Consider the following 12,849-nt stretch of genomic DNA (forward strand, 5'->3'; position numbering starts at 1 on the left):
GTCGATGGGTCTGACAGGAATGGAGATTTTACAACTTGCCAAAAGAGGCCACTATCTTTTCTTCGGCAGCTGTCATGTAGTTGAGACCACAAGTTCGCCTTTATTTCTTTACTGCGTTCTGCCCTTGCAGCCTTATAGAGCTTTCTTAGTTTAGTTATCTCAGGGATGTTCCTCGGAATGTTCCAGAGAGCTGGCTTGAGGTTAGAAAGAGCTTTCCGACATCCGGAGTTAAACCAACCCTCGGCCGATGGTTTGCGTACATGCTTACGAGATAATTCCTCCTTTATTATTCCCAGAATCCTGCCAAAGCTGTCCAAGACAGTTTGAGGCGAGGAATCAGGATTTAAACAGTCATTTACACAGAGGCTTGCTTTTTTGAGAACTTTCTCCGTTACTACATCAGGATCTATTTTTGCCCACTTTACTGAAAAGCCGTTCACTTTATCCATTTTTAGCGATTGTTGTGTTAACAGGCTTGAAACATTTGTATGTAGTGAAACAGATTTTGGTTGTATTAAAATGCTGTTAGGGAAGTGGTCACTGCTAATATCGGATCCTGTGCAAAATTTTGCTATTTGGCCCTTCATACTCTGTGAGCAAAGAATAAAATCAATTGTACTTGACAGACCCCTACCATGAAATGTCGGAGAGAAGTCAACTTGTGGGTATACCAACTCGTTTGCGTAGTCCATCTCCAATGAGAAGAGGCTCTCGTTCAGGCAATTCCCATTAATGGTGTGTGCAAAATGGGCCAGGGGGCTATCAGTCTCATCTAACAATCCACAGTTCCCATTTCTGTGATTGGAGCATAATGAAATATTGAAATCGCCCCCCCCAAATAACGTATACAGGGAGAGACGATGGCTTATTCAACTGTAATGTTAAAAAAGTGGTGATTTCATTTAGTATCTTCACACACTCAAGTGGTTGAAGATTATTATATAAATTTACCAAGAGGTAAGTAAAACTGTTGTTCAGGTGGATTTTTAGAATTTGGTAGCAAACCTCTTCTTTTAAGCTAGTTATTATTGTAGAGGAAAGGTTGTTTGTTACATAAACTGCTAGACCACCCTTGGGTCTTCTGAACAAGCCCTGCTTTGCTGGAATGAAAAAAGTTTTAAAGCCCACCAGATGAACAGGGACAGTTAACCAAGTCTCCTGAAGGCATACTAAGTGGTTCTCGTTGATTGTGTCTGCCCATGATTGTAAATTAATCTTGGAACGAAGACCAGCAATGTTCCAGAATAAAACAGATAAGGTCGTCCCCTTAGATGGGGAGGAGTTACATTTTTGACCGTACGGGATAGCTGTGCTAACATTTTTAGTTGTAGTCATTGGCAAAGGGCTATTCCGAGTCACAATCGTGGAAGGTAATTTAAGACCCTCGGTCAGTGGAGACGACAAGTCAGGAGGACTCTCTATAGTTTTAAAATAAGTGTCACTAGTCGGGAATGGCGTATTCTGCAATATGTAAAGAAACTGTGGTAATGCCCTCATTTTAAACAACGCCACCTTTCCCAATAGGGAGAGGGGAAGCGACCTCCAGTGTCATAGGTCATTCTCAAACCGGTTCAGGGGGCCCGGCAAGTTTTGTACATGAATAAGAGCCAGGTACGTGGTAACAAAGATACCCAGGTAGTGAAATCCCTCAGTAGCTATGCTTGCCTCGCAATCTTTAGGAAGACATGGCGCAGGTCCATGCAGGACAAACACCACCGACTAGACCAGTAATTTGTGAACCCCGAAGTATCTATTGAAGGTCGTAAAGATATTGAGTATTATTGGAACAGAGGACTGGGGAGCCTAAACGCTAAATTTAATGCATTAGCTTATAGTTATTTTACCAAATTTGGAAAATGACTACTAACACGGGAAAACAGTAAAAAGCTAGAGTCGGACTTCTATAAATTTATATCAACGAACACAGTAATACATGAAGATCCAGGACAACTTAGATGGGAGAAGGAAATAGGCTGTGAGCTGATGGGAAGGGAATGGAAAAAGTTTTACATTAAAATCTCGCAACACTGCATGAACACTTAAACACAAGAAACAGTTTACAACATAGCTACCTATTTGTATCACACCCAGAGAAAATATGAGAATTGACAGGTGCCATTCCTGGAAATGTTGGTGGATCAGCAAAACTGAGAGTACTTTAACTAATGTACTCTGGAACTGTCCTAAACTGCAAGGCTATTGAAAAAATGTTCTGGACACCAAGATATTATTTTCCAAGTTCAGGTCCCTAGACGTACAGCATACATACTCCTGGAAGTGGCTAACCTTCAAACGTATCGTCTACATTCAAAGAGAACTTACTTCATGGATTTGCATTTGAACTATTGGAAATGTTTTGGTGGCCAGAGATAGGGAGGGGATTACAGATACAATTGAACAAACCGTCCAACCTGCTGGCCTCTAGTTGTAGACAAGCATATGTGCTATCTTGCAAGTTAAATAAAAATATTTGAAGCTTAAAACAGTAAGGTACTTATATCAAATCAAATTTGCATGCTCCCAAAAAGACAAGCTCTAACTCGTCATTACTCCTGGAACCTCATGAGTCATCAATAAGAACAAGGCAAGAGAAAAATGCATTTATATTTAAAGTTCTCGAAAATGGCTGAAGAGACATTGCCCTGACCATCTCAAAGCTTAAACATTCCCTTTCCCCTCTTACCTCTACACTCGACTTATCCAAATCCACATACTTCCAGATATCTTCTTACTTCAAACACCCGCCCCCTGCCAGCTGTCTCTGCAAGCTTTTATTTACAGACCCCCACATGTGCATGACACAGTGCCTACTCACTGCTAGCTACTTTGCTTTCTTCTTTCCCACTAAGAACCAAACTATTATGACACTCTTTTCCTTCCTCCCTTATCGCCCTGTTCAACTCAATTTCATAGCATGAACTATTGACCTGACCATCTCCTTCTTCTCTACCTTTCAGCCCAACTCACTGTCTGAACCCATCCCCTATAGTATTGCTAACAACCCAACAATGTCCCTTCAGATATTTTCCCCCAAATGCTAGTGGCCGGAATTTGGTGACAGACAGTTACCCAAAGGGTGATAGTAGAATGTGTTTACTTCCAACATGGACTCAGAGGCATAGAACAGAAATAATCTCTTGGTCTTTAAAAGACCTAGAGCCTGATATAGAGTTTAGTAGACGGGCCACTCTGTCACAAACATGATAAATATCCTGTCTGCCGTATTACAAGTGCCATAGGTTATAACATACTTGTAGTAAGGCGAATATGATATCTGTCATGTTTGTGACAGAGTAACCCTTCTGCCAAACTCTAAATCAGGCACTAATTTTCCTCCCGAGAAGTAAATAAATGTCCCTGTCACAGAAGAAGAATGCTTTTTTAGCTCATTTTCATTTCGAGATACACATAACAGCAATATACAGCATAAGCATATATCTCACATATACAGTATATCATTGTTTTTCTTCGTTTTCTTTTTGAACATGTCACAGTGATGTATAATGTTTTGAACAGATTCTCAACCAGTACGACGGCAGTTCATTGGACTGTGCGCAAGATTTAAGGGAGGATCGCCTTTCAAAGAACTACAGTGCTTTGCAAAAAAACAATTACATTGGCTACGGAATGACAAATTCTAGGTGTGTCTGTGCCCTGTACATTTTACAGCTGGACTTTTTTTTACGTTAGTTTGCAACATACGAAATGCATGTTTTAATTGTACATTAGAGACAACTGAAGCACATTAATATGCATAGATCTTACCTTTTTTAAAGATATTAAAGTGGTACAGGAGACTGGAAGGTTGGCGATTAGTCATCCAGGAGGGTTTTGTGGCATTTCCAAGGCCATAGTTGAGCTTGAATGGATTGGCCCTTCCTGGTCTGTTGCTGTGACTGTTTGCCTGATCCGACAAACCCTGGCTGTCAACTTGAAGAGCTGCCCCATCTTCAGAGTGGTGTGATTCAGTTAATGATCTCACTTTATGGTGTAGCAGAGGAGGATGGAGCATGTCTGCAGAGACCTCTGTAGATTGTGACTGTGACCTGGTAGGGTGCAACTTGTGTGAATTGTTGAAATGCAGCAAGGAGGCTAGGTCAGGGTCTTTATCTCCCTCCTCTGAAGCGTGCCCTGGTTTTAAAATGTGTTTTTGTACCCCTGGGTGCCTATTCGGGCCACCCTTCCTCTTTTTTCCCCTTTTGCTTGCAGAAGGCTCAAAGATGTCTGTAATTTTGGTTCCGTGCTGGGCTGCTAGATCTAGCCAAAAGTGTCCGGTATAGTTCTCCATTGAATGTATGCCTTCGGTTGGGCCCCAATCCACAAAGTTGCTACGTGTGGCTTGGTTTGGAGGTGCATTCACTAAACTGTAAATGTCTTTAATAGATGGCTTCATCGTGGCCTTTCCAGCATTTTGCAGAGAATGATCTGTGTACAATGAGAAGAGTCATGTTTAATAAAGGTTCCAGGGTGGAAGCTACACAAACAGACCATTACCTTTGTATAGCCATTCGCTCAGTTTCCTCTTTAGTTAGTATGGGGTGGTTCTTTGACACGAAACGCTTTCCTCTGAAGCTCACTACAACAACACAACCATCTCTTTAATAGGTCAAGAAAGAGCTGCTTCTCTGAATATTGTCTGGGTCAAAGTGCATTGCGTTGCAAGAAGCCGCACTGGACTGCTCTTTGGCATTGTTGGCACTGTTCCTGCCCTGGTCACAGGGTCCTTGGAGGCAGAGGAAGAACTAGAAATAGACAGGGCTCCATGGATTACATTCTGCAGTTCCCACTCCCCTCTCCATCCTTCCTGTAAATTAGCAACGAATGGAAGGCTGTATAAAGACATAGGGTGGAAAAGGGAACCATCCATGTAAGATTATCGAGGGCTAAAGGTTAGTGGTGTTACTTCTTCTCCCCCAAGCACTCTGGTGAATTGGCACTCATTTGTTAACCCTTGGCTGCAAGAATCATCATTGGGAGCAGATTTCCTGGACCCTTACAAGGAAATCACTGCTAGCCTTCACTCATCAAAGTACAGAACTACTAATGGAAAGGAGTTGAGTTATCTTTCTTGCTATGCATGTAAGACTAGCTCCAGGTTGAATGCAACAGACTTATCCAGCAAGTACAAAATTTTATTGGACCTATGTCATTGACTCTACAGATACGGAAATTGGTAGTTGTCTAAACTGATGTTCCTGAAATATTTCTTGAATCCATATCATAAGAACTAGAAACAGTAGATAAATATCAAATTAGAAATAGCAATTTCTAATGCTGTATACAAATATAATGGGATAGGAGCCTGTAAACACGTCAAAAAATAGAATCACTGAGATGTTTGGACTATGGGGCGTACCAGGCTAAGACGCATGCAGAGGGCGACAAACCAGGCAGCTTTCTAGCAAGGTTATTGAAGAGCGCCATGGCCACCACCCCCATTCCTGCTATATCAGTGTCCCTGGCATGGCTAGCCACTAACCAAGTTGACATGCACACAGCATTCACTGCACATTACCGATCTCTCTATGATCCCCCATGGTGACCGCCAGGCCGCCGATCCGAGGAATCCTCAGCATGGTAATACCTGTCATTGCACCGATAGGGATTGAGGAACTCGGTACTTCCATTATGGAGCAGGAGATCCGGGGAGCAATACAGGGGCCGCAACATGTAAATTCACTGGGTTTGATGAGTTACCTTTTGAGTTTTACAAGACATATGAGGCTCGGCTAGTCCCAAAACTGTAGGAATGTATAATGCTGCTCTCACTTCAGGGCAACTGCCCCCAACACTTAGAGAGGCATTACTGGTATCCCTTCCCAAACCTAGGAGAGACCCTTTAGAGATGTAGTCCTACCAGGCGCTCTCAATGTTGGCTACAAACTGTAAGATACTGAGTAAGATTATTGCAGTGTGGTTACGGAACCACCTTTCCCACCTGATCCATCGAGACCAGAATGAGCTTATACCGGGTCGCTCTATTACCCTTAATATCCTTAGAGTTCATTAAGTGCTTGAAAATGCATCAGCTTGGTGGTCCTACACAGCATGTGTGGGGCTAGAACTATTTGCCTTAGCAATAGAGCCGTTCGAACAAAGACTTCGAAAGGAGGGCCAGGCCTGGGGTATACCATTTGAGAAGAAAATACATGTGGTCTCGCTATTTGCAAATGACTTGGTAATCTATGTGTGAGACATAAGGGATGGAATTAATGACTTAACCATTTTGGTAGTTTTGCACCGCCTTGGGGCTAGGGGTAAACTGATCACAGACTTGTCATACGGAATGCCCGCCACAGCAATTTGTTGGTGATGCACATCCCCTCTGCTGGGAACCACGCACGTCTCGGTATTTGGGCATTAACGTTTACCACACCACTCGTGACCACATATACGGCAACCTCACGAAAACCACTGCGTCACTCTGCAGGCAGATTGCATTCTGGTGTACACTCCCACTTTCGGTGCAAGGTAGTGTGGCCCTGCCAAAAATGGTGGTACTGCCTCCACTCTTACAATATTTCCATAACCTACCGGTGAATATCCCCCATAGCACCTTTGGCACCTTGCATGCAATGCTGGGAACGCAGCTAGACACAAATAGTGCTATTCAAGATGTAGGTCTTAGTAGAAAGGGGAGGCCCGGGGCTCCAAATTTTGAACACTATTACCTTGCAGCACAATTGCAGTGGCTTACCCACTGGATGGAAGGCAGATACGTGGTGCAGCTAGGGCTGACCTCCAAATCCCAAGCTCAGCCGCTGGTGAGAAAAGGTTTTGTCCCACAGGAAGTGCTCCCCGGCAGGCCAACAGCCTGCTGCATGTTGCCTACAGTAGCTTTCATAGAGGTTTACGCCTCGTGCCAGACATGCCACAATATGCACCCTAGACCCGCTTAGGATATATCCAACGGTTTAGGGAGCGACTTGGGGAGGAGAGAGTGACGATATGGGATGCGGCTGGAGTGGGAACTGGGAGAACGGTTCCAGTAGGGTGCCCTTATCCCATTCGAGCAGTTGCGAGATGACAGGAACCTCCCAGCGGGGTATTTCTTGGCCTATGGTAGGCAGATGGCCGAGTTTAGACAACTGTGGCAAATTTATGATGCAGAACCCGATCAACACCCTCTTATACACATCATGGCCACTGTGGGCACTGGCCATTGATCAATAACGTGGCTAACCCGAACCCTTTTACATCTATCACATTTTCCCCTAATAACACTTTGTGGAGTCTGGCAAGATGACATAGGTCGTGTCCTGAGTTAACACAGAAAGAATGGGGCAGAACCCTCGTCAATCTGTGGCTAGAGGTCACGGACAAGCTCACCGACCTTACGGGTCGCACCGATCTCCATACCATGGCTAGTTGCCCGCTGGGGCTGTAGAGGCGAAGGAAATCTGGGCTGCTGCCACCCGCTTAAAAGACTTGCCAATGCTAATGGTTCACAGACTGATTGCCATGCATTGGAAAGCTGGAGTATTGCCTGGGGTGGGATGCTGGAGTGAGGAGACGTTTAACTGGGGAACAGCTGAGCTAGTGGTGCTGAAGAGGGAGGGGGCAAGGGGGCTGTGTAAGAGACCCATTACAGCGGATTTGGACGGGTTCTTAGACGCATTGCAGGCCAAGATACACAAGAAAAAACATGACTCTGGAGGAGGGTTGATTATTTGAAGCCTAAACTTTAACTTGTTTAGAACATTTAAAAACAAGCATTGGAGAAAGTTTTAAAAATATTTTATTGTGAGCGTATACTTTAAAAGTACAGCTTTCTGTTCAATCCTTGCGAAAATTAGGCTCAGAATTCTTAAGTCAGGAAAGGAGTACCACTTACTTAAAAATAATATGTACCATTTGAGTGTCTAGAGACAAAGCAATTTGTGGTGTGCACTGTTTGCATAGTTATTGTCATACATTTAGCTTGAACACTTAGCTCATAAGACAACGAAAACATATTAAAAGACAATTTAGGTGAATTCGATCTAGCAATAACATTTAAAAAATTCATACGATTCCATCATAATACATCATTTAGATATATACCATGGAAGAACAATTCAGGAGATCTGAGAAGTAACGTATGCGCATACATTTGTGAACAATTTAACAATTGTCCAGGAACTTTGTTAATCACTCTCTCGATATGAACGCATGATCTTGAAATTCTGCAATGGCGTTAACTGTTGTAATGTAATTTTAAGAGTAGCAGGATTTTACGGCTGTCTTTCTATAGGCAATCCACTTCTTCCTTGGCACAGGCCACAAATCATAGAAAAGAGCGCAGGTGCACTGCTGTCACTGATCACATTATCACAGCTGTAGATGGCCATTGCCGCCGGTGTCTCTTCTGTCTGGCAATGCCAATGAAACTATCCTGCATAGAAAGTGTCTTTTAACACCTTCTTTGGAAAACTCAGTGCATCAGGGGCAATTCTTAAATGTCTTGGAAATGAGCCCAATCTACTTGAAAGTCTATATAGAAGACTAATATTCATGACGACAATTCTGCCATGCTGTCATCTCAAGACGGATCTGCCGCCACAGACTTATTCCCCCCAAGTGGCTTCCGGCCATGCATGCGCGAGTTGATTCACGGGACTACTATGCACCGCAACCACGGAAAACATAAAATGAGCTTCCATTGCAGGATAGCTACTAAACGCCCTACCAGAATCCCTAAACAACTTGTCTTGAGACAGCTGCATTGATTGCGTATAAAAACAAGCATTGGTAAAGCTGATAGGTATGTTCTTGGGAGGACTATGATTATTTTTCTTTCTCTCTTAATTTTTTGGGCAGGTATATAACAATTACACGTTTAAAATTAATAACAGCAAAAGAGTCCCCTTCTAAAAGTGGAGTGCAAAACTGTGGGGTTGTGAAGTATGCCCCTTGGAATGATTTGCGGAGACTGTATGGAGTATGCTGCAGTTCTTTATTCAATACTAAATTCCTTCACGCGGAGAGAGCCGTCCTCTGTCTAGCTGTGTTGCGGTCCTGAATACCTGCCCCCCGCGTCACGTCCCCCGCGCGCACTTGCAATGGGTCACGTGATGCGGGAAGTCTAGACTGCAACACCACACATCTCCCCCCTTAACAATAACGGGCACAAGTGTACTGTACCCACAGATGTGGGGAGAGAGGGAGATGGAGAGAGAAAGATAGAGTGAGAGAGAGAAGGAGAGAGATAGATAGAGAGAGAAAGAGAGAGAGAGAGAGAGAGAGAGAGAGAGAGAGAGAGAGAGAGAAAGAAAAGAGAGAAATGTTCACAACTGAAAGTCCTTGAGGTGTTTTGGTAGTTTCACCGCACGGCCCTTGCGGGTGTGCTTTCCGGTCCCTTGCTCTCTTCCTCTGCCGGGACCGTTTGAACTCGCGCTCTCCTTCTGGTCTCTCTGGGATGTATCGGATGTCTCAATTGGAATGCCTCCTTCATCTGCGTCTCGGCTAGGCAGCCACTGCGTAAACTGTCCGGGTGAATGTCCCTCTGCACTGGCTGCTGGTCCGGCTACACTCACGTGATCTATGGCGGGTGTAGCCGCTCCCGCTACGCTGGGACTTTCTTCTAGCTCATTGTCGTTCATGCCCCAATGCAGGATCTTGTTGCACTTGGCCATTCTGGATTGGGACCACACCTTGCCATCAAGGAACAAAGCAGAGCGGGTGTATGCTTCTACCACCCGCAGGGGCTCACTGAATTTGCTGTCTCCTTTGAGTCCAAAGTGGCCCTTTTTGACTCGGACCCACTCGCCATCAGCCAACGAGGTTTCACGCACACTGTTCCTTTTGTCGTAATGTGCCTTGTAGATGCTTTGTGCCTTTTCTATGTTGCTGTGGACAATGGCTGGGGACATTTTTGTCTCATGGTCATCCAGGCTGCGTTGTATCTGGTGAAGGGTTCTCTGCCTCTCTGGATCTTAAACGGGCTGTAGCCTGTCAAGGTAGGTGTGATGCGGTAGGCCCATACCGTGTTCCTTACTTCAGACACCCAGTTCTTGCCAGCGCTGATGGCTGCTTGGATCGAGCCCATGATCTCCCGGTTAAAGCGTTCCACTTGGCCATTGCCCGTTGGATGGTAAACCGGAGTGCGCTTTGTCTGGATTCTGTTTCGTTTGGTGAAGGCTTTCCATTTAGCTGACGTGAACTGGGGTCCATTGTCACTGGTGATGGACTTGGGGATGCCCTCCCTCAAGAAGATGTTGGTGAGGAAGGTGATGACCGCATCGGAATCAACCGATTCCCATATTTCGACTTCTGGCCACTTTGAATAACGGTCCATGACGACGATGAGGTGTTTGGGTGTGCCCCAGGTGGCAAGGACTGGGCCTACAATGTCAATAGATAAGTCCTCCCAGGGGTTGTTGGGAGTGAAGAACTCACCCATGGGGGGCCTCAAGGTGACAAGAGTTTTGCCCGCTCTGGCGCAATGGGCGCAGTCCCTCACAAACCTTTCCACTTGGATGTCCATGGCAGGCCACCAATACTGCAATTTCATCCGCCTTTTGGCCTTTACTATGCCAAGGTGACCTTCACGGTTGATGTGAAGAATGATGTTGTACAGAGCCTTCGGAGGCACCATTTTGTCACCACGTAGCAGGAATATGGAGTCCTCGCCAATGGAGAGTTCCTCGCGGACTTCCAGAATTTTCTTCTGAGGCTGGAGTCGATGTGCTTCTATTCCGGCCTCCCTCGCTTGACACGTACTGCTTGACTTGGGATAGTTCTGGGTCTTTCGTATAGGCTTCTGCCCAGTCCTGGGCACTGATGGGGTGTTCATGATCTGCCATGAATGCAACACTGTATTCATCCCAATCCGATGATGTGACAGGTTCTTCCATGGCTGCTGCTCTACTCAGGAAATCTGCCACGCTGTTCTGCGGCCCGGGATGTATTCCACATTGTAGACGAAGTCCAACAGCCGCAATGTCATTTTCGCGATGCGTGGAGTGGCTGTCATGTTGTCGCAGGATGTGAGGACCTTGATCAGGGGCTTGTGGTCCGTACGGAGTGTGAATCGTGACCCCCATAGGTCCTGTCGGAATTTCTCCATCGCCCAGATGGCAGCAAGCATTTCCTTCTCAATTACACTGTACTTTTCTTCACTTGGGGTGAGGGATCTTGACGCGAATCCCACTGTAGTTTCTGTGCCATCTGAAGTCCTCTGGGAAAGGACTGCTCCCATTCCCTTGTCACTGGCATCCGTGGTATGGATGCTGGACGTAGAGCCGTCAAACCCATGTAAGGGAACCGCCTTGCAGATGTCTTGTTTGATGGTTAAGAACTCCGCTTCCGTCTCCTCTGACCAGGTGAAATTATTATTTTCCTTGAGCAGTTGGCGTAGACTGTGCGTAGTAGTGGCAAAGTTCCTGACAAATTTACTGTAGAACTCGGCCAGCCCCAGAAAAGAGCGAACATCGTCTTTGGATTTCGGGGAGGGAGCTGACATGATGGCCTCCACGTTTGCTGATCTGGGGGTGATTCCTCTGTCGCTGATTTCATGTCCTAGGTATGTGACCTTGCGGAGACCAAATTTGCATTTCTCCAATTCGGCTGTGAGGCCGTTTGCTGTGAGCATGTGTAGGACGATGTGCAATATGTCGTCGTGTTCAGCTTTTGATTTCCCCATGACGAGGATGTCATCTTGGAAGTAGAGAACTCCCGGAACACTTTGGAACAGCTTGTGCATGAGTTTTTGGAAACCGGCTGCCGTGGACACGAGCCCAAAGGGCAGGCGTTTGAACCTGTAGCATACAAAGGGTGTGATGAAGGATGTACGTTTTCGGCATGATGGGTGGAGAGGCACTTGGTGGTAGGAATATTTAAGGCCGATGGTGGAGAACCACTTGATATCTTTGGTCTGGGCGAGTAGTTTGTTAATCTTGGGCAATGGAAACTTGTCCACAATGATGTTTTTGTTGAGTTCGCTGTGATCAATGCAAAGACGGATCTTCCCGCTGGGTTTGCGCGCCACCACCAACGGCGCAAGCCATCGGCACATTCGATCAGTTCAATGATGCCGCCTTCTTCTAAACACTTAAGTGCTATCTGTACGGCTTCACAGCAGTTGAACGGGACTTCCTGACTTTGTGGGCGGGTGGTGCCACTTCGTCTTTAAGTATGATCTTGTGGAAGAACTTGCACATTTTCCCAATTTGGTTGCTGAAGACCGTAGGGAATTCTGCTTGGAGTGAGAACGGCATGGACGTGTCATCCATCAGGAGTACCTGCGTGTCGCCACCAGGGTTGAGCTGGATGCCGAGCACTCCCTGGTCGGCCCAACCCAGGACCGATGGGCCCTTCTTTGCCACGTACAATTTCGCTGTGGTGTGCCGTCCTTTGAACTTGAACTGGAGCTGCCGGAAACCAACCATGGGGATCCTTTCTCCTGTGTATGTGACTGGATGGACATCCGTGGGGTGAAGCTGGTCGCCCACCACTCGGGCGAAGTCACGGTCCCTAATCTGTTTCTGGATGATGGTTAGGGCGACCCGGAGTCCGCCACCATGACGAATTGGGCGCCCCCTATCGACAGCTGGCATGAGGGTTTTTTTGTGGCCACTCCCCCTATGCCCAGGATGCGAGCCTCAATGCACAGGATGCTGTCTGAATCCCTCTTGATCATCGGAGACGTCCTGGACGTATTTGATTGCAGCACTCCTGGGCCTCCGTCGGCATACCTTGCCAAAGTGTCCAGTGATGCCACAGAACGAGCATTTTACATGGAACGCTGGGCATTTCTTGTCATTACCCATGTGGGAGTGGCTGCTGCATCTGTAGCAGGCACCTTGTTTACCCTGAGGGGTACGCCCAGGACCTCTGCCCTTAGACGTCGATTGGCGGGGTGAGGCGGAG

At 46.1% G+C, this 12,849-nt stretch overlaps 1 protein-coding gene across 2 annotated transcripts in view; it reads right to left on the minus strand.

Moving 5' to 3' along the window:
* Nucleotides 1-4,392, minus strand: part of C7H17orf58 (chromosome 7 C17orf58 homolog) — a 148,526-nt gene extending 144,134 nt beyond the window's left edge. For both annotated transcript variants that reach the window (XM_078650795.1, XM_078650794.1), the window contains exon 1: nucleotides 3,766-4,392. In XM_078650795.1, coding sequence (XP_078506921.1) covers nucleotides 3,766-4,288 — 523 coding nt within the window. In that variant the 5' untranslated portion in view covers nucleotides 4,289-4,392. The remainder of the gene's footprint in view (nucleotides 1-3,765) is intronic.
* Between the last annotated feature and the right edge of the window lie 8,457 nt (nucleotides 4,393-12,849).

Source organism: Lissotriton helveticus, chromosome 7 (genome assembly GCF_964261635.1).
Source record: "Lissotriton helveticus chromosome 7, aLisHel1.1, whole genome shotgun sequence".
Taxonomy (NCBI): domain Eukaryota; kingdom Metazoa; phylum Chordata; class Amphibia; order Caudata; family Salamandridae; genus Lissotriton; species Lissotriton helveticus.